Below are 20,534 nucleotides of genomic sequence, written 5' to 3' on the forward strand. Positions count from 1 at the left end.
GTACAAGACCATCCAGTTAGCAAGTGGTGGAAGAAGGCTCAGCTCCCAGGTCTTTTTGGGGGCGTTAAGAAGGTAACTGGAGCAGTGCCAGTGTCCTTCCTGCACTATGTGCTGTGGTTCTCTGGTGGAGAATGAGGTGGTTGGATGGACCCATGGGTGATAGACAGCAGACGAAAGAATGGATAAAAAGATGGCTGCCTGGATGGAGATGGATGAACGGACGGAAGGAAGGGTGCATGATGGATCCCAGCTGGTGTGTAGCTTGGTGGATGGGTGAATGAATGGATGGATGTGAGGATCTCTGGATAAATTTCTAGTTGCTTGGCTTCAAGGCAGGAGAGGAAGTCCCACCTCTCATGAAGTGAAAACATCCAGAGGATGGGACTTGGAAGCTGAGGGCTTCAGGGTGGAAGGCAGCGGGGAGCAGCCCAGCCCGCACGTGGAGAAAGTGGGTTTGCCAGAGGCAGGGGGTGGATGGTTTGTGGATGAGGTGATGGGAGGATGAGGTGGTGGGAGCTGGGGGCAGGGACTGGCCTGGGGACCTGGCCCACTCTCAAATGTGAGTGGCTCTGATGGAGCAGACCCAGGACGGGCTGGAAAGAAGTTGCAGCTGGAGCCATGTGACAGGGGAGGCGCAGGGCCCGGGGTTTTCCAGGCTCCCTGTGGCCACTGGAGGGCAGACAGTGAGTGGGGAATTGGCCTCTGAACCCCAGGCCACGCTGAGCATACCTGGGATTTCAGTCCGTTCCGCGTGGAAGGCCACTCTTCCTCCTCAGGTCCCCAGCCTTGATGAGCGAGCCCCTCGCATGGCTCTGGGGGCTGTGCTCAAGGCTGCAGCACAGCCCTGCTGGCTGGGGAGTGCGCCCTCCTGAGGCCCTGGATGGTCCGGGCTCAGGTATCCTGAGGTCCACCATCTTCCCACTGCTTTTTGCCGTCAGTTCCCAGACACTAGACATGAGCTCCAAGGCTTTCGTTCTAATTGCCTAGCAAGGGCCAGTAAAGGGACCAAGGACATGGGTGGCCAGTAGTTGAGCTCAGCAGGCCTGGAGACTCAGATGCTGCTAGGCTGGAGCAATTCTTCTAGCTGGAGTGAAGGGTCTCCGTTTGCACAAAGCACAGTGCCGTGAGCTCCAGGCTCCCTCTGGAAACCCTGCTCTAGCGTTCCCTGGCACCAGGCTGCACCCCCCACACGCTGGCCCCGGCGATCTCCCTGGGAAACCAGGTCCCAATGAGAGTGTCTGGTGCACCGCTAACTGCTCATTACAGTCACGGCTGCAGCTAAGTATAGCTCCAGCACACACGGGACCAAGACAACAGGGGAAAGTCTTCCATGAGAAACCTCCATGTGCAAACACGCAAACATCTGCACGCACATGCGCCCCACACTCGTGCATACCGATGCACTGATGGACCCATACCTGCACCAGCACAAAGTTTCATTCATTTCTCTCAGGCATTCATTCAATAAATGTTTGTTGAGGGGCTAGGAGAGTGGTTAAGAGCATATGCTCTGGAGTCAGAGCTGGGTTTCAAATTCTGACTCCATCACCTCCTAGGTATATGATCATGGGCAACTTAACCTCTCGAGCCTCAGTTTCCTTCTTTGTAAAGTCAGGATGGAAACCTCAGTATGGACCTCAGAGTTGGTGCAGGGGTGGAGGAGGAGCAGCATGTAAGAGTGCTTGGGACAGGTCTGGCTCAGGACAAGTGTCAATACACAGTAGGTGTCCTTATTCTCATTACTGAAGACCTACTGTGTGCCTAGCTCTGTGCTGGGAGCTTTATTTGAAGCTGTTATTTCAGAGGCGGTTGTGACAAGTGGTGCCTGGTGTGTAACAGGTACTCAGTAAATATTAATGATTGAATGAATGAACAAATGAGTGAAAGCTGTGTCAGTGGAGGACCAATGTCCTTGGAACTTTCTTCTCTCAGGAGGAATCCACTCTCACTTGGCTCTCATCCAGGCTGTGTCTCTGGTAGGATCTGGACATTCTTGTGAGTTGAGGCCACCCCTCATTACGCAGGTGGGGAAACGGCAGCACCGTGGGAGCAGGCACGTCCCAGGCCAAACAGTCAGCAGTCAGTGGCCAAGGCGCAGAGTTGCCACCTTGAGCCAGCCTAGCACAGGAGAGGTACCTGGTCTAGCTGCAGCCCCTGAGCCCCTGAGCCTCTGAGCCCATAGCCCTGGTCGGGCAGTGGGACCCCTGGACTGGCACCAGGCAGGTCCATCTGCCAGGCAAGGGGCTGGAATTCTGTCCGACCTGGGTAGGAAAGAAACCTCAGGATTGGAAGGTACTGCTGCCGTTCCGACCTTTGAAGAGGCCGGCAGCTGAACGGCCTGGGCCATCTCCTCCCTTCGCACCTCCTCAAAAAGAAAGTGACATTTCCTGGTGCTTTTTTAAGCCCAGGCTGGCTGGGCCAGGCCGGCGTGGGGTGGGGAGGGGGCGGGTGGCGCTGGGAGTCACAGCCCGAGCCTCTCCTCACCTTGAGTGATCTCAGGAGGCTGGGAATAGACACGGTCTCATCTCCTTGCCACGTGTCCCAGATTCCAGTTCCGACGCCCAGATTCGAGATTCCACACTCCAGGGCCTGCGTGCAGGTTTTGAATTCCACATTCTGGCGCCAGTTCTGCTCCCTGGACTGGACGCCGGCTGACGGACTCCACAAGGGGCCAGCGCCTTCAGCTGGCCAGCCTGCTGGGAGGAGGACGTCGGCCCCTCTCTGACAGGGAACCTCCGTGCCCTTGTGCCCACTCTGCTCAGTCATTCATGTTCGCAGCCTGTGGGGTTCAGGTCTTTTTTACTGACTGTGCCCATTTTTGTCAAGAGGTGAACGTGATTGCGCCTGCTGCCGGTGTACATGAGTCTGCTGTCAATGAGTGTACCCATTGCCAGTGTAGACATGGATCTGCTCTCAACCACCGTGCCCACTGCTAGTATAACAAACAATCTCTGTGGAGACTGAGCTGATGAGAACGTGGCTGAATGATGAGCAGCTGCGTCTGTGGCTGGTTCAGGCACAGATTCATGAACAGATGTGATCCTTTTACCTGTGTGGGCTTAGCTGTGCTCCTGGTCCCCAAGGGGCCCTCTTCCGCTGCTAGTGCAGGGCTGGGCCTGATGGTGGGGCCAGCGTGATCCCCAGATCGAGCCCCGTCATGGACCTTATATTCTAAGGGGGAAGAGAGACAACAAATAGGAAAACTAAGTAAATTAGAGAGTGTGAAGGCCAACACTCAACCAACTGGACACTTAGAACAGGTGAATGTTCTTGTCTGTCATTTGTACCTCAATAAAGCTGGGAAAAGTTCATGTGTTCAAAATGGAACGTGCTGAGGGGTGCAGGGAGTAGAGGAAAGAAAGTCGGATGAGTGGGGTGTGGTTGAGACTTTCAGCAGTGGAGAGTACGCCCGTGAGATGGTGTCACGAGGACATTTGGAGAAGGGCGTTCTGGACACAGGGAGCAGCCAGTGCGCGGGCCCTAAGGGGGGGCGTGTGTCTGGCATGTTTAAGGAACTCGTTTGAGGAGGTGGGTGTGGCTGGAGCAAGCGAAGGGGACAGTGGTAGGAGAGGAGCTGAGAGGGGGAATGGAGGCTCAGATCACATGGGGGCCTGCAGGACATGGTGGGGACCGTGGCTTTTCCTCTGGGAGAAACGGGGAACCAGTACAGGGTTTTGAGCAGAGAAATGACACAATCAGATTTACATTTTAAGAGGATCGTCTGGCTGCTGTGTGGCAAATAGTCCTCGAGCACGGGAATGCTGGATCCGGGGGAACAGTTCAGAGGCTCTTACCGTAACCCCGGGGGAACCGAAGATGGCTGCGACAGCGGTGGTAGCAGTGTGGGGGGAAGTGGTCAGAGTCTAGGTTTATTTCAAGCTGAGCCAACAGGATTTCCTTACAGATTAAATGTGAGGTGTGACCAAAAGAGAGGCGTCGAGGATGACTCCAAGGTTTTTGGCAAGAACGTCCTGGAAGGATGGAGTTGCTATCTCGTGAAGAGCAGCAGGCTGCAGGCGGTGGGGGTGGCCTGGAGTCCGGCTGATGTGTTGAGTTGCAGAGAGCTATTAGCCCTTCACCCAGAGATGCTAAGGAGTTGGATGCTGAAGACCTGAGTTCAAAAGGCTGGGCTGCAGATAGACATTTAAGAGTGCGCCGTTAGTGGCATTTGAATGGGTGGTGGTATGTAAGCCTTGAAACTGGGTGAATTGCTCAGGGAATGTGTGTAGATGGAGAAGAGGACCAAGCTCTGCCCTCCAGGCTCCCCGATAGTTAGAGGCTGGGGAGAAGAGGTTGGCAAGGACACTGAGAAGGAGCAGGGAGTGAGGTAGAAGGAAGATCAAGACTGCGGGGCTCTGGGAAGGGTGACCAAAAGGAGGGAGCAATCAGCTGTCTGAGCTGCTGCTGGTCAGGAACGTGAGGACTGGGCATGGTTCCTGTTCTTTCCCCCCCAGAACGCTTTTCCTGGGACCCTCTGTCTCCCTAGCTGATTCTTACAGATCCTTCCAACCTCTGCACACTTGTCACTTCCTCCTGGGAGCCACTCTGACCCCAAGACTTGTTAAAGGCCCCTCAATGCCTTGCCACCTCATATAGGTACACTCTTACTTGTATGGTTATTTGATAGATGTCAGTGTCGCCTGCCAGGAGCTGTGGCTGGTCTGCTCACTCTGTCCTCGCTGCCCTGCACAGGCCTGGGAGAAGGCGTAAATATTTGTTGGAGGGAGAGCAGGTGGGCAGTCAACTGTCGTCCCACCTGGGCTGTGCCACTGCCCTCCCTGAGCTGTCCCTCTTTTTATTCCCCTCCCCCCAACACACACATGCATACTGTATACAGTTGTCCCTCCGTATCCGCAGGTTCTGCATCCGCAGATTCAACCAACCGCAGGTCAGAAGGCCTACGATGGTTGTGTCTGTACTAAATAAGTATGGACTTTTTTCCTTGTCATTATTCCCCTAATGATACAGTATGACAACTATTTACATAGCATTTCCGCTGTTAGGTAATATATGTAATCTAGAGATGATCTGAAGTGTATGGGAGGATGTGTGTAGGTTATATGCAAATACTGTGCCATTTTATCTAAGGGACCTGAGCATGCACCGGGTTTGGTATCTGCAGGGGGTCCTGGACCCAATCCCTCACGGATACTCAGGGACGGCTGTATCTATACATGCACATGTCTGCCCTGTTGGGAATTAGGACCCTGACTCGATGCAAAAACATAAGTGGGCATTAGGGGGGATTTTCCCAGTGGATTCCTAGTGGACACACGGTGGAGCTTGGAGCCTTGATTTTCTCATCTGCTAAATGGGGGCAGTCAAGACTGTCCCGCTAACGGCCCAGCTGTTGATGTGTGTATGTGTGCGTGTGTGTTGTTCCTCTGGGATTCAGCGTGTGAGGGTGTTGTAAACTGTGGACAGCTGTGCCCGATGTCAGCATGAGGGGAAGACTACTGTCTTCCTCCCAGGGCCACTGGGTGGATGCGAGAGAGATTTACAGATGGTAGCCCTGGCGCATAGTGGTTTCAGAGGCAGAGACCTGGTTTCAAATTCTGCATATCACTTCTGAGCTGTGTGGGTTTTGGTTTTTTTGCATGTCTTAACCACTTCGAACCTCAATTTTCTTATCTGCAAAATGGAGGGTGAAAACCCTCAGAGAAGTTTTTAAAGGTAATGGGATGCTGATGTAACAGCAGTCATGGTTACTTTATAGCAGAAGTCAGGGAGGCTCAACAAAGTGGATACTCCCGCCACTGAGGCAGTCGTGAGGACTGAAAAGGGTAAAGCGTAGTCCGTTTAGCCGCACGCAGCGGGTGCTTAAAAAATTAGACTCTGAACCAGTCCAGGGAGCCGCCCAAGAAAGGGAGTGCGAGTGGAAGCCAGAGGAAGCCTGGCCTGCAGGAGGGGGCGCTCAGGGGGGGTCCTGAGGCCCATCTGCAGGCGTGGGCAGGGCTGTCACGGGGAAGATGAGGAGCGGGTGTGTTCTGGTGACCCCAGAGGGCAGAACTGGGATTGCTGGGAGAAAGGGGCGGGGAGACTGTCTTAAACAACAAATGAATGCCTGTCCCTAAAGCTGTCCAAAGACAGAGTGAGTGGTTCGGGAGCTCCCCATCACTGCCCATCACCAACAGAGGCATCTGCCCTGGCGTCACTGCACAGGGGATTATGGAACTGCCCCCGGGGAGGCCTCTGTAGCCTAGACAGGGTGCCTTCCTACTCGCTTCCTGATTGTGGAGTCTCAGTGACGAATTTCTTATTACAATCTGTGGCACAAAAAGGTTCGAGACACACCTAAAAGAGAATCCTTAGAAATAAAGAGGGAAGAAAAAATGAGAGTAGTATGATGAAGAGAAGAAATAGTGATGCTTCAAACCCAGGAAAAAGATTACTCCAGACTTGAGTACAAAATTTAGCTGAGCTCCCTGGCAGGCAGAGCAAAAGAGGAAATATGAAGGGTTCCAGGACTCTTCATTTACTAACAGAAAAGTAGACAAGTGCACCAGGAGACACACAATCAGACACAGTTCTAAGACCTGAGCTAGAAGAGGAATTTCCTGTGTGGAAAACTGGTAATTCTCAGAGTTTAAGATGCTAGTGGAGGAAGGTGTTTACTGTCCCATCTCCAGGAGGGACTCTCAGGTCACAGGAGTGGGTGGGATGTTGGCTCCTGATGGGCTCCCTGGGGTCCTGACACCCATCCTTCCTGGCCTGTGGGACTGAAGGGCACTCTAAGACAACACAGCCCCGCTCTCCTGAGGCACTCAACCTGTCCTTCCCACCCAGCCTCATTTCCTCCCAGCCAGGCAGCGGGTCACCTGGAAACCCTGTGGAAGTGGGCGTGCAAAGGTCCCGTCCCCCTGAGGATAGCATGTCCCTCACCGGCTGGAGGCCGTGGTGCTGGGTCTTGGGCTGTGGCCCCGGGAAGTAGGCTCTGAGGGCCAGGCTGTTGGCCTGAGTCTCCCAGGTGCCTTCCAGTGCAGCGTCCTCTGTTCCATGGCCGTCAGATTCTAGGCTTTTCTGTGTCTGAGACACTCTGATCCTAGGTGCTCTGTTGTGATGGGAGAGGACCAGGTGGGAGGAGCCCCCGAGGGTCAGAGGTGGGAGGTTGGCGTGGGGACTGCAGCCAGGTGTTTGAACCCCTCCATCTTACCTTCTGTGTGTTTCATTTCACCATCACAACCCCCGAGAGGCAGGGCCTGTGATCATGCCCCCTCCCTGTCCAGGAATGAAGGCTCACAAAGGGCGGTGAACTTGTCCGGGGTCACCAGCCGAGCCAGGCGCCACATTTCAGCTTGGTCTGACTTCGAAGTCCTGCCATCTCGGCTGCAGCTGCTGCCTCCTTTGGCAGGAGGGACCGAGCTGTTTCTGACCTGGATCTGGAAGGCAGGCGGGCCCTGGACAGCGGAGAGGGCCTGGAGCGGGTGGGAGGCAAAGGCTATGAGGCTGCCATCATGGAAGCCCCGTGCCAGCCCAGCACTGACATTCCGGGAGAGCCTGGGCCTCACTCTGCTGCACCTCTGGCCGGTCCCTCCCGTCCTGGGCCTCCTCTTCTCCTTCCTGCCCCACGGGTGGCTTTTGGACTGAAAACCTCTGAGGGCTTCCTCTGTCCTGATGTTCTGGGTTCCTAATGACCATGTTTTCACAAGTCCAAGGTACAATCGATTTCAGACATGCCTTGAGCTAAATAACAGTGTGTTGGGGACATGGGAAGAAATGCTATTTTAAGGGTGTGTACATTTTATGACATATTTTCATTTCTAAAATGTGAAAAAATGTGCATCTTGGAGTGAAAGCAACATGGGAACCTCTGCCACCTCCACGTTTGCCAGCTGAACTGTGGGGCAGCCCTTTCTGGCTGTGACCTGGGTCTGGGGTCATGAGTGAATTCCGTGCAGTGGGCTCTTGTCTCTCTGGGAGTCTGGGCTCCTTGAGGCCTGGGCTCTCCTTGTCTGGCCCTGGTTCCCCTGCTGCCCCGGCTGCATCCCGGGACTGAGAGGGTCAGTGTGGTGCGATGAGCGGGTTCGGAGCTGGGCACAGCCTTGCCTTCCCCTGGGCTGGCTCAGTGCCTCTTCTTGCTCCCACCCTGTCTGTCCTCTCTCAGTCAGGGACAGTCCCGGAGAGAGGGGCACCCAGCCCCCAGCCAGTGACCACCTCTGGCATGGAAAAGGGTCAGGGCCCTGGGCTGGGTCTCAGCTCAGAGAACACGTGTCCAGAGAGCCAAGCCAGACCCTGATTCCCTTAGGAGATGGCCCAACATGTGCTCACACACACACACACAATCACACCCCATGCATGTCCTTATATACACACACACTACACCCCATGCCTATCACACATACACACCATACCCCATACATATCACACACACAACGCACACACATTTCTGCCACCTACATGAACCACATATCCCCCCACAGTGACCACTTACACAAGCTTTGTATACATGCCTCGTTTCAGGTCACATAAACAGGTGACACACCTTCACTGTGTACACACCTACTCCACATTTACACACTGTCTCCCCTCCCCCCCCACTCTCCCCAGCACACAGACTTTTCCCAAACAGGCGCCCACACGGCCATGTTCTCAGCACACACTCTCACACACTTTTGCTCACACCCTCCATGCAGCACCGTGGAGAGCTCCTCCTGCTCGCTGCTCCCTGAGCTGGGTGCCAAGAGGGGAGGATCAGTGAGAAGGATGGGGGCCAGGACCCAGAAGCCGGATGGAGTACTTGGGACCCTGCCACGCCTCTCAGGGTTGATGGTGGAGGCATTTATTTTTGGACCGGAAAAGGGACTGGACCCCAAAGAGCCCCCTGTCCCATCTCCTCCCTTGAAGCCCTCAGCCAGACCAGCGTGCCGTGGGCATGCCCAGTCCAAAGGAGTCCAGACGAGTCTAATTCAGTTTCCAAAGTCAACTCGACTGACAATTTATTTAGGCCAATTGGCCATCCCGCCTGCTCTGCATCACTGACTCCGCGTGGATTAACTCAAACGCTGCACACCCCCACTGGGCAGATCTAATTAGGCGGAAAAACTGACCTGAAGCCTCTGGGGTCCTGGGGCCTGGACACCAGCCAGGGCTCCCCTAATTAGCCCCACTGCCTGCAACCTTGCTGGGTCTCAGAATCCTCAGAAGGGACCAGCTCCAATCCTCACTGTACCGATGATGAAGCTGAGGCCCAGAGAGGGGAAGTGACTTGTCAAGGTCACACAGCGAGTAAGCGGCCAGACCAGAATGTCGGTCCCTGCACCATGTTACAACCATCGCCTTGTTCCTGGAACGCCAAACTGCAAGAACAGATCCGCACGGCAAACCGCTGAACGGTTCCGAAAGGCAAGCACAATTTTCTACAGATGACTGTGGCATAAATGATTTATAAATGAAAGTCATAGCACATATTGGTCATTTTAATAGATAGTAAATTGTCTTCCTGATTTATGGTTTCAGGGGTGGGGTTACGATAAAAATAACTTGGTGATTTATAAAATATTCTTCCTAAGTCAACAGATCGTTAGTAGGTTTGTCTGACTTTACAGCCAACAGCCTCACCACCCTGGTTACCATAGAAATGGGATGCCTTGCTCTGTTGCCATGGCTACCATTTTCTAGAACACAATTGGTGGGTCTCTCACAGTTTGTGATTTGGTTCTGGGGGAAAAAAGCCAGAAACTACCAGCTTGGGTTTATGCTGCATTGTCAGGCGATCTTGCCTGTGTTGTCTTGAAATTTCACAGGGTGGTCACTAAGGTGGCCAGGCTGGGTGACAGGTGCTCCTGGCTGCCGGGCAAAGCTCCCTTTGTGCCCCTCATCAAACTAGCTGCCCAGGAGGGACTGGCCTCACAGCTGGCTTGGATTCTGAGTGTATGGGGCATAGTCACTGCAGAGGGGCCTGGGGACAGGAGGCATGGTCTGGCAGGTGGCAGGAAATCAGGAAACGTATGCATGGTGGGCAGGCCCTGGGGACGGGAAATCCAGACGCTGGCGCTGTCTCAGCAGGGAGGCAGGCAGAGGAGGCAGAGGCGAGGCGGGCTGGAGCTGCCATCCTGTGGGAGAGACAGACACTGAGTCAGTCACACCCAGTGGGGGCGAGGTGGGCAGAGGAGGGGCCGGCCGGGTGGCAGTGCCTGGGGTCTGTGCTATTCGTGGTGGAGATGCTGTGTGGTGACCACTGCTGCACCATCCGTGTGCTCTGAGATGTATGCGCCGGCACCCTGTGGGGCTGCGGGGCTGTGCGCCTGGCCGTGCAGCACCTGGGTGTTTATGCCTGGTGGCGGTGACGTGCTGCAGGACGCTCCAGGTGCCCCTGTGTTCTCTATGTATGTGTGTTGGGGACACCGTGCTGTAGTTTGTGTGGCCACGTGCACAGTGTATGTGGTTAGGGAATGGGCTAGGTGTGTCTCTGGGTAGTTGTGTGTGTCTGTGGGTGACTGGTCTGTGGGTGACTGTCCCATGTCCTCTGGGTTACTGGGGATTGGGGGGTAGACAGCTCACATGGAGCTCCCTGCTCTTGCCAGCAGCCCCTACTGGGGGTGACAGCCCAGGGTTACTGCAGAGGGGCTCCCAAGGCTTGCTGCCCTGGGCCTGCCCAGCCGAGGTTCCCTTCCTGCCAGGGGTCAGCAGATCCCAGGAACTTCCCCTCCCCATCACAGACCCCCTCCCTCTGGCTGGGTCCTTGAACAAGTTAAGGTTATCTCTCAGCCTGCCGTCTCTAGATCTGAGAGGAGGTGGGCCAGGTGGGGATGCAGGCTAGCCCACCAAGGCTACGGTCCATTGATTCCCCGAGGAAGGCGGGGCAGTATCCATGTCCCCCGGGGCTGCTGCTGCCCCAGGTGCTAGTAAGTCCCAGCAGCGAGGCCCAAGAACGATCCAGGCTTGGCTGGGCTCCACCCTGTGGATCCAGGCACCCCGCTCTCTCCCTCTCTGGAGACAGCATAGCCTGCCCTCAGGCAGTCTGGGCTGTGGGTGCCAAGCTCCAAGATGGAGCCACAGACACAATCAGGGCCAGCTACCTGGTAGCTGATACTTTTAGCCCCAAGAGCTTAGGTAGGTCTGATGGTGGAGAGCTTGGCTTCTGGAGCTAGATACATTTGGGTCCAAGTCTCAGCTTCATCACTAGCCTTAAACCCTTGGTTTAGTCCCCTAACCTCTCTGTACCTGGGTTTCCTTTTTGGCACAATGGGGTACAACTACTTGGGAGGGAAGGGAAGAATGAATGAATGTATGATGTATGGAAGAGAGAGAGGGAGGGAAGGGAGGAAGGAACAAAGAAGGGAAGGAAGGGAGAGAGGGAGGGAAGAAGGATGAATGAGTGTGTGGATGAGAGGGAGGGAGGGAGAGAGGACAGAAGGAAGGAAGGATGAGTGGATGGAAGGGAGGGAGAAAGGAAGGATGGATGATGGATGGGAAAAAGAAAGGAAGCATAGGTGGATGGAAGGAAGGATGCATAGGGATCACACTTGAGAGTAGTCTAGGATAAAAGTTTTGAAAATTACACAGTGCTCTCAAACCTACAGGACTGTTAGCTACCATCGTGATTGGCTTGGGCAGATCTCCTGTTTCTAGGCCTCAGGCTTCCCAGAGCCTTCATTCTGTAGCATGTAGTGTCTGGGGCCGGGTAATCCCTGAAGGCTACTCTTACACTGACATTCTGAAGTGCTGACTTTGTCCCGTCCCCCACTCCCCGCCCCTTCCCCCAGCCAAGAATGTGCCTTGGAAGGTCCATATTGGTTTCTAAATCCCTGCCAGGTTGGGGACCAGGTCCCATGGCCATGGTCAACCCAGACAGGGCTGTTCTGGGACTTCCAATGCTGCCCATCCCCTCACCAGGGGATGCAAACTAAAGAAATTGCCAGAAGCAGCATGGCTGCTTCCCACTGCAGATACAGGGGGAGACTTGGCATTCCTGGAAGTATTCTGTGGGGGCAGCTCTATAGACCAAAGGCGCCACCCGTTCCAGACTGTAGCCCATGGCTACCTCCAAGGGGCTGGCCCTGTTCTGGCCACGGTCTGTCATGGGAGAAAGGGGACCCAGAGGGGAGGGGAGCAGTGGGAACATGCAGGCGGGAATGACCAGTTAGGTCCCTGGAGGACAGCTGATTGACCGGGATTCTGTCTGCCCAGGGCGGTGCCCACGGAGGCCATGGTATGTTGGAGTTCCAGGGGGACCCAACTGGAGGCTGTAAGAAGAGTCCTTGCCTGGAATTCAGTCTGAGAAGGAGGGTTTGAAACTCAGACAGCTGCTTGCTTCTTTTTCCTCGGGTGCCAATGTCTGCTAGGGGCTAGAGAAGCCCATGGGGTCATCAGATGGGGCCATCAAACCAAGCTAAAGGGTCTCCTGAACCTTTCTCCAGGGGGCTCAGGGCCAGAGCAGGTGGTGTGGACAGGCTGGGTTATCCTGGCCGTTTCCGTCTCACTGATGGGGTCTGAGAGGAGCAGGTACCCACAGATGTCTGGAAAGCCCCAGCCCCTCAACAGCTCCTCCTCCCTCTCACCCGCACCCCTCCCCTGGGGCTGGCAGGCAGCAGAAGGGGATAAGCAGACTCTGTTGTTTATGGTGACTTTGAGGACCCCCTGGTCCAATTCTCCTAATGCTTGAACCCTCAACACAGTATCTCTGATAAATGACCATTTAGCCTCTATTGAATACCTCCAAGGATGGGGAACTCACTTCAGGTTCGTGGTGTGAGTTCCTAGGAGGATAGAGAGAGGGGCTAAAAAAAAAGTCATATAAGACCTGGAGCAGATACACATCTTCTTCGGTTCTAGATAGGCTAGAAAGAGAGCCCACAAGTGGGGCACAGATCCGTGAGAAGGAGAACAAGTAGACTGGAGTAGGAAGGAAGACAGATGGAACATGAAGCCTTGGAGGGGCCTGAGCCCACCATGGCTGCCCACTCCCGTTTCTTTGCCAACTTCAGCCCCAGCAGGCCAGGTCACTTTGATTAGTCAGCATGGGCTAAGTGCTTTAATAAATCACCCCCAAACTGCAGTGCTTAACACAACAGAAGGTTGTTTTCACTCAGGTGACAGTTCAGGGAGGGCATTTCGTGGATGTCTTTCTTTTTAAGGGACTCAGGCCCCTTCCTTCCGGTAGCTCTGCTGGCCCCAGGCCTTAGCATTTGACTGGCAGTCAGGGGAAGAAAGCGAGCGTGGGAGATTGAGTGGGAAGGTTTTATGAGTCAGCTTGGGCATTAGTGCGCACCCCTTCTGTGCACTGGCCACTGACCGCAGTCCCATGACCCCACCCAACCCCAGGGGAGGCTGGGAGATGTAGTCTAGCTGCACATCCAGGAGGAAAGGTAAGGCGTCTGTGAAAACAAAGCAATCTGTCACAGCCCCTTCCTTCCCCAAGCCTCCTCACCCCACGCCCTGAGGAGGGAAAGGTGGCCTGTCGGCTTGGCCCATGTTGGAGGGAGCATTGTGCAGGCGTCTTCCCCAGGCCTGGCCTCTGCGTGGACCCAGCACAAAGGCACCCCAGGTTTCTCGCTCTGGGTGGGAGGGCCTCCCCTCTGACACTGTGTGTTTCTCCCCCACAGTATGTGGCTTTTGCCTCCCTCTTCTTTATCCTGGTCTCCATCACCACCTTCTGCCTGGAGACCCACGAGCGCTTCAACCCCATCGTGAACAAGACGGAGATCGAGAATGTTCGGAATGGCACGCAAGTGCGTTACTACCGGGAAGCGGAGACGGAGGCCTTCCTCACCTACATCGAGGGCGTCTGCGTGGTCTGGTTCACCTTCGAGTTCCTCATGCGCGTGGTCTTCTGCCCCAACAAGGTAGAGTTCATCAAGAACTCACTCAACATCATTGACTTTGTGGCCATCCTCCCCTTCTACCTGGAGGTGGGCTTAAGCGGCCTGTCTTCCAAGGCTGCCAAGGACGTCCTGGGCTTCCTGCGCGTGGTCCGCTTCGTGCGTATCCTGCGCATCTTCAAGCTGACCCGCCATTTTGTGGGCCTGCGGGTCCTGGGCCACACTCTCCGCGCCAGCACCAATGAGTTCTTACTGCTTATCATCTTCCTGGCTCTGGGCGTCCTGATCTTCGCCACTATGATCTACTATGCTGAGAGGATAGGGGCACAGCCCAATGACCCCAGCGCCAGTGAGCACACCCACTTTAAGAACATCCCCATTGGCTTCTGGTGGGCCGTGGTCACCATGACAACGCTGGGCTATGGAGACATGTACCCACAGACGTGGTCCGGCATGTTGGTGGGAGCACTGTGTGCACTGGCGGGTGTGCTGACCATCGCCATGCCCGTGCCTGTCATCGTGAACAATTTCGGGATGTATTACTCCTTAGCCATGGCTAAGCAGAAACTACCAAAGAAAAAAAAGAAGCATATTCCACGGCCACCGCAGCTGGGATCTCCCAATTATTGTAAATCTGTCGTGAACTCTCCACACCACAGTACTCAGAGTGACACATGCCCGCTGGCCCAGGAAGAAATTTTAGAAATTAACAGAGCAGGTAGGAAACCTCTTAGAGGCATGTCGATCTGACCTTTCACCTCCGCCCCCTGTAGCGATGATTCCAGATTCAGTCAGACTGCTTCCTTAGTTCCGTGGGCGACCCTGGACCCCGCCCTCAATCTTGAGGTGTGGAGCCTGGGGGCCCAGGGAGATGCTGGGCAGCCAAATTCACATGGCGAGAGCCTGCTAGAGGAACCTCACTGGTGGCTCTGGGTAAGGAGGTTGACGTGCTGGTCTTGTGAGGTTCTGAAGAGATGACTCGGCCCTCAAGGTTGCTAAGGACTCTCTTAGCAGGAGCCTGGGGGGCTGCTCCTTGGTGGGCAGGAGTCAAGCGTGAGTCTCTGACTCAGGCCGCTGACCCAGTGTCGGGGCAGGATGGGGGTGAGTGTGATTTTGAAACGCCAGACAGCTTTTGCTTTGGTCTTTACACGGCTCCCTTCAGGCTGTGCGGACGGCACAAATGGTGCATGGGATCTGGCAGGAGGGTCCCTGCAAAGGCAGTAGCAAGGATTCTCACCCCCGACAGAGCCTGTCTCCATAGCTGAGTAGAACTCCTGCTCTGATTCCGGCTGCCTAGCTCCAGGTGTGTCCTGGGAGACGCCTCCAGCCCTCTGTAACAAGCTTACTTACCCCATAGCATGCCGAACCAACTCATCTTCTACCACCACTCTAGAGTTTAGCGTTTATCTTTAGGAACCTGTTGGAGTGACTCTAGCTTTCACGTTGTCTGTTTGGGTTGATGGTCGAGTGGGAGTTTCTGGTGGCCTTCTGATGGAAGCGGCTGGTGAGCCAAGGACTGGAGGGGGCCACCACCCCGGGCAGCTTAGACGAAAGCGCTGCAGACCAGCAGCCGCCTCCCACCAAGGGTTCTCCCCATTTCCGGCGGTAGGGACTGCGGCAGCAATACATGACATCCCAACCAGTGGGCAACCACTTCCCGGTGCATTCGGTGGGCGTCGGGGAACGGGGAGGGGGCCATGACACAATACTAGTCACCGTGGGATATATTCTAATATTCCATGGCTAGTGGTTCGTTCTGGGACTATCTCAGTTTTATGAGAAGCTGCACATGGCACATAAAGTTGATCATGGGGCTCTGGTCCGAAGAATAAAGCCCACAGTCTACCTCTACCCATGGAATACCATCGACTTATTCTGTGGACACAGGGATTTCAAGGGAGTGAACGACCCAGAGGAGAATGGCAACACTGAGCTGAGAAGGAGTGCCGGCGTGAGGGAGGCGGAGTGAGTGACAGGTAGCATTTAGTCTGCGAAGGATGTCCCGGTGCCCACGTCTGGCTGGGGGGCTGCAGGCTAGCTCCGACTTAGAGGAGCAGGTTTCCCCCGTTTTGGGGGAAGATTGATTCCTCCCTGCTGACGTGCTCTCTGGCCCGCCACCCCAATCCTGCTCCTGATCTGGCTTCATCCCACAGCTGTGCTGCCCAGGGCAGCACCCCCAAGGCTCACTTCTCTGCCCGCGGGGGCTTTCCAGCCGCTCACCAGGCCCCCTCCCCCTCCCCACTTCCTGGGATTCCTGTAGGCACCTGAGAGAAATGTGGTTAGTGTTCTGGGCTGGGCCGGGGGCAGGCAGGGGTCTCAGAGGCTAGAACAGGGGGCCTGAGGTGAGGCCAGGCTCCCCGGCCAAGGCATGGCTTCCTTTCAGTGAGTCAGGCATGGGCCGGTGGTAAGCTCCTGCCCCACCTCTCTGCTTTGCATTAGCTAGCTGTTTGACCTCAAGAGCCCCTCCATGGCAAGGAAAATTCCTGAGGCTCTGGGGAGGATCTGGCCTGGCCTAGCCCCCAGCCCCATTCTCGGCCCAGCAGGAAGAGTTCAGCCGAATGGCACCACCATTGCACTACCTGACCCTTCTGTCACACCCTCCCCAATACTGGCTCTTTCAGGACTGGTGCCAAGCATGGGTGTCCCAGGTCAGGCTTCAAGGATCCCCAGTTCACTCCAGTCGGGCAGATTCCTCTGTTCTCCTAGACAATGCCAGTGTTCTCCACGTGCTGAGGGCGCACACACACACACACACACACACACACACACACAGTGCAGACATGTGTTCTGACATGCACACCAGCTAGTCCCAGGGACACAGCCCTCTTCCCATGCTGCAGCAGACCTGTAAGCCCATGCACTCTGTTGGACCCCGTGGGCCCCACAGCCATGGCAGCCCTGCTCCTGGGAGCCTCCTTGCACTGGCCCCAGGTCTCGGGGACCCAGAGAGCTCTGGCTTGAGCAGTGTCTATGGCTGAGGAGGTATTTGAGGCCCTCCCAGGCTTGCCTTCTGGAACTGGGTGCCTGGACCCTCTTGCCTGTCTCCCCCATCCCCACGCTCGATCCCCACTCCCCTTCCCAAGTACTCACTTCCCCTGGTGGTGCTGTCCTGATGTCCAGACCTGTCTACCTTGGCTCTGAGACCCACTCTGAGCCTCATCCCTCGCCAGAACATTCCTCCCTCCGAAAGCTGGTGTGTGAGACCCACGTTATCTATCACCAAGAGGGGCTGTGGTCCTTAGGAGGTCTCCCCCCATCTCTGCGTCCCTGAGTCCCTCTCCATTTGCCTCCTTTTATGTTTGCAACTGTGCACCTAGATGGATGTGGGGCTGGGGGTGAGTTTGTGAGAGAGTTGACGGCGGGGAGGGGAGGCCAAGCTGAGGAAGGCAAATGTGAGCGGAGACCAGACCCCACAGGAGCTGAGAGAGGTGAGATGCAGCCCCCGCGCCTTTCCAGCCTTGCTCCACCCCCAGGGGCGGTCAAGTGGCCTCAGAGAAACCTGGGATTCTCCAGTTCTACTTGTAGAAGCTGGGTTGGGGCCAAGTGTAGCATGCTGGGCTCTGAGGGCACTCCCCCAGGGCCAGCCCCTGGGACTCCAGCAAGGCCTCCGGGTCATGCCTGCAGCCCCTGCCCCTCACCTCCACCCTCTGGTCTCTGCTGAACTCTCAGGTCTGTGTGTCTGTGAGGGATGATCTGGTCTCCTCCTCTGTACCATGGCTGGCACGGCCTCAGTGTTTGGGGGATTTGTCCTGAGGGGGTGGGTTGTAGGGCCTCATGGGGGGATGCCAGGAGGGCACCTTGCTTGGTTAGGGATTGCCTGGGGTTCAGGGCCTGGGAGAAGCTGCTCCTCTCCCAGAATGGGGCTCAGCTACCTCCTCCGTCTGCAGTCGGGGGCCCAGGCCGCCTGCTCCAGACAGCTTGGAGTGCTCCCTCTGTCCTGCCATGTCCATTCACGTCTGTCTTGTCCATCTCTGCTCCTGTGATATGGGTTGCTCCTCTGTGGTGCCACGTCCAGGGCTGCTGGGGTCCCACCATAGGTGAGCAGGGGGCTGGCACAGGGGAGGGGTGGTGGACAGACCCCCTTCCTGCCCATGGCCTTGGAGGGCAGCAGTGAGGTCCCAGAGAAGCCCCTGCCTGGGCTCTCTGGGAGCTGCCACTGCAGCCTCTGGGTCCTATTTGTGGGGGGTGGAGTTTTCTCCCCTGAGCAGCCGAGTGCAAAGTGCCCCTGCCCGGGCCCTCTCCCACCTTTCCCCTGCTGAGCTGCAGGGGCTGCCAGGGTGGTGCTGGCCCATGGTGCAGGGAGGGTGACAGGACTGGGGCAGAGGTGACCAGGCAGGGTGTGGGCAGGGCCCCTCTGCTTGGATGCAGGGCCAGGGTGGGCAGCTGGGGCCCTGAGTGGGGTCCACGTGGCCCCAGTGGGCTAAGGGGAAGTAGCAGAGAGGTGGTCAGACTCTGAGGGCCAGGCTGGGTGTTCTTTCTGTGTTGTTCACATTCTCTCTCTCTCTGTCTCTCTCCACTAATCATGTCTCTCTCTCCTCGTTTTGTTGCATGACTTGTGCCTGTTCTCGTCACTGTCCTCTGCTGTGTCTTTCACAGACTGTCCCCAGTTAGCCTGGGACTTTTTTCCTGAGCCCCCAGCTGGGCAGACTCCTCAGGGCTAAACCCAAGGAAATGCCCAGCACCCCCTCCCCGCCCCAGCCCTGCATGCGCCCCCGGCGCCCGCCGCCGGTGTGAACAGTAAGTACATCGGCGGGGCCTGGAGACCAGGGCAGAAAAGCCAGCCCTGCTGGCTGAGGGCCCGGACACCGGGCTCTCCTTGCTCCAAAGTTTAAAAAAAAATGACCCTCTTGTGGACGCTCATCTATCTCAGCCCATTTCAAAGCCTGGAAACCATCTCTGTGAGACGCTGCCCATGCTGCCATTTCATCATTGCAGGCCTGCGGGTCTAGCTGGGCTGAGGGGCCCTGGATGAGGGGAAGCAGGGTTCCCAGCCTTCTGGGGAGCCGGCGGGAAGTGAGGCTCCTGGTAGCCACCTCATCCAAAGGATGGGGGGAGGAGAAGGGGAGTCTCGGGTGAGCTGGCACCTCTGGCCTTTTTCACGGGTTCCCCAGGTTTGGAGAGTTGGCTCCTCCTTGGTTTCTCTTTCTTCTAGCCACCTCTCTAGAGTTGGTGGCGGGAAGGCTCCCAGTTTCTGAGAGCACCCCAAACCGCAGATAAACGAACAGCCCAGGGAGGCTGGCTCCTTCACAGAGGGAGACCTAACCACTCCCACCTGGTCATAGACTCTCCTCAAAGGTCATGGTTGAGAAAAGTGGCAGGTGCCAGGGGTGTCCTGGGAGTCCCTCCAGGGAGGGAAAAGTGCCCAGCTCACATCCCCCCAGGGACCCCTGATGGCCATCCCCTGTCCCTGGCCCCTGCAAGGAAAATGGGCCCCAATTTTGAGCCCTTTAAAGGTTGCAGGAGCTGCATGCTGCAGGGCTATGGCACCGGGGGGCAGAGCCAGAGGAGGGGTCTCAGGCTCCACCACCCATCTTTGACCCATCCCTGGGCAAGAACTGCAGGCTGTAGATACCTCACTTATAGACGATGGCCAACAGAGAGACAGCAAGTCCTGGCTCCCGTCCCGGATGGAGATGCTGCCTGTAGGACTCGCTGTCTTCCCCCTGAGGAATATTTGTGCAGGGTACCACAGGCCCTGACTTCCGCACCCTCGTCCACTTCCTCCTCCCGTATACTTTCCTCCCCTTCCCACAGCCGCCCTCCTCCCTCAGCCCAGAGACCCTTGGGAGGGAAGACAGGGGCCAGCCAGAGCAGGAGGCTGGACCAGGCCTGTCTGTGGGCACATGTGCTAGGCAGACCCTAGACCCCAGGGAGGCCCCAGCCCCATTCCCGTGCTGTCAGAGTTACCTTGGTAACTGGCCTTTCTGGTTCAGAGTAAATTGGGGAGTGAAGCCCCTGGGATTTGTCAAGAAACGCACTGTACGTGAAATGCTTTGCCATCTTTTTTTTTAAGTTCCAAAATTATGATGGGATTTTTTTGGATTTGCTTTACGAATAAACCTGATTGGTCCATTTCTCTTTTGACTGACTGCCTCTTTGTAGTGACATGATGTGTACACGGGCCGTGATCCAGCCCGCGGGCACGCTGAGTGTGCACGCGGAGAAGGATCACCTGTGCGTGTAGTTACATGATGTGAACAGGGTCACCGAAGAGGGTTACATCGGGCGGGACTGTCTCCAGCTTTTCTCCCCTCTGTCGTCTTTGAGAGAGCCTCCCTTCTGTGGCCACGCCCATGTTGGTGTCGTCTTCCCTGCAGGCTCTCCTTCTAGATGGAGCCTTCAAGGAAGCCACGGTGCCCACCGTGGGGACTGAGTTGGCTCCACCCTGGCCAGGAAGATTCTGCTTTGAGGGCAGAGAGCGTGGGGCAGGCTCAGTCTTCAAGAGTGATGGAGGCGGGCAGAGGCCAGGCAGAGCTACCTCTGCCAGCTCCAGAGGCTTCCATGGTGCTGCTCCTGGACTTGGGAGAGGGCCAGCTCCCTGCTCTGGCCACACTTTGCCCCCTCCAAATGTGCCCCACACCTCCTGTCAGGTTCCCTCTCAGGCTACCACAGAGGCCAAGACTCGTCTTCCCACCCGAGTCCATCAGCCGCTGTCGTCTTTACACATCCATTTGCTCTGCTTTGCCGGGGACGCTGCCGAGATGAGACAGAGGATGGGAGCCCCTCCCAAGTCATGACTGCTCTCACTGCCTCATGCCTACATCCCTGTTGTGC

General features: G+C 56.2%; 2 protein-coding genes across 5 annotated transcripts in view; one reads left to right on the forward strand and one right to left on the reverse strand.

Annotated features, from left to right (window-relative positions):
* The window catches only part of KCNC1 (potassium voltage-gated channel subfamily C member 1), a 41,662-nt gene that overhangs the window by 16,363 nt on the left and 4,765 nt on the right, over window positions 1-20,534 (forward strand). For both annotated transcript variants that reach the window (XM_070491284.1, XM_014847871.3), the window contains exon 2: window positions 13,545-14,478. In XM_070491284.1, coding sequence (XP_070347385.1) covers window positions 13,545-14,478 — 934 coding nt within the window. The remainder of the gene's footprint in view (window positions 1-13,544; window positions 14,479-20,534) is intronic.
* SERGEF (secretion regulating guanine nucleotide exchange factor) overlaps window positions 8,765-20,534 on the reverse strand; it is a 232,699-nt gene continuing 220,929 nt past the window's right edge. The window contains exon 11 of one of the 3 annotated variants that reach the window (XM_044753447.2): window positions 8,765-10,052. In XM_044753447.2, the coding sequence (XP_044609382.1) occupies window positions 9,937-10,052 (116 nt within the window). In that variant the 3' untranslated portion in view covers window positions 8,765-9,936. The remainder of the gene's footprint in view (window positions 10,053-20,534) is intronic. The other 2 variants (XM_070491316.1, XM_070491314.1) reach the window with 2 other exon arrangements.

Source organism: Equus asinus, chromosome 20 (genome assembly GCF_041296235.1).
Source record: "Equus asinus isolate D_3611 breed Donkey chromosome 20, EquAss-T2T_v2, whole genome shotgun sequence".
Lineage (NCBI taxonomy): Eukaryota > Metazoa > Chordata > Mammalia > Perissodactyla > Equidae > Equus > Equus asinus.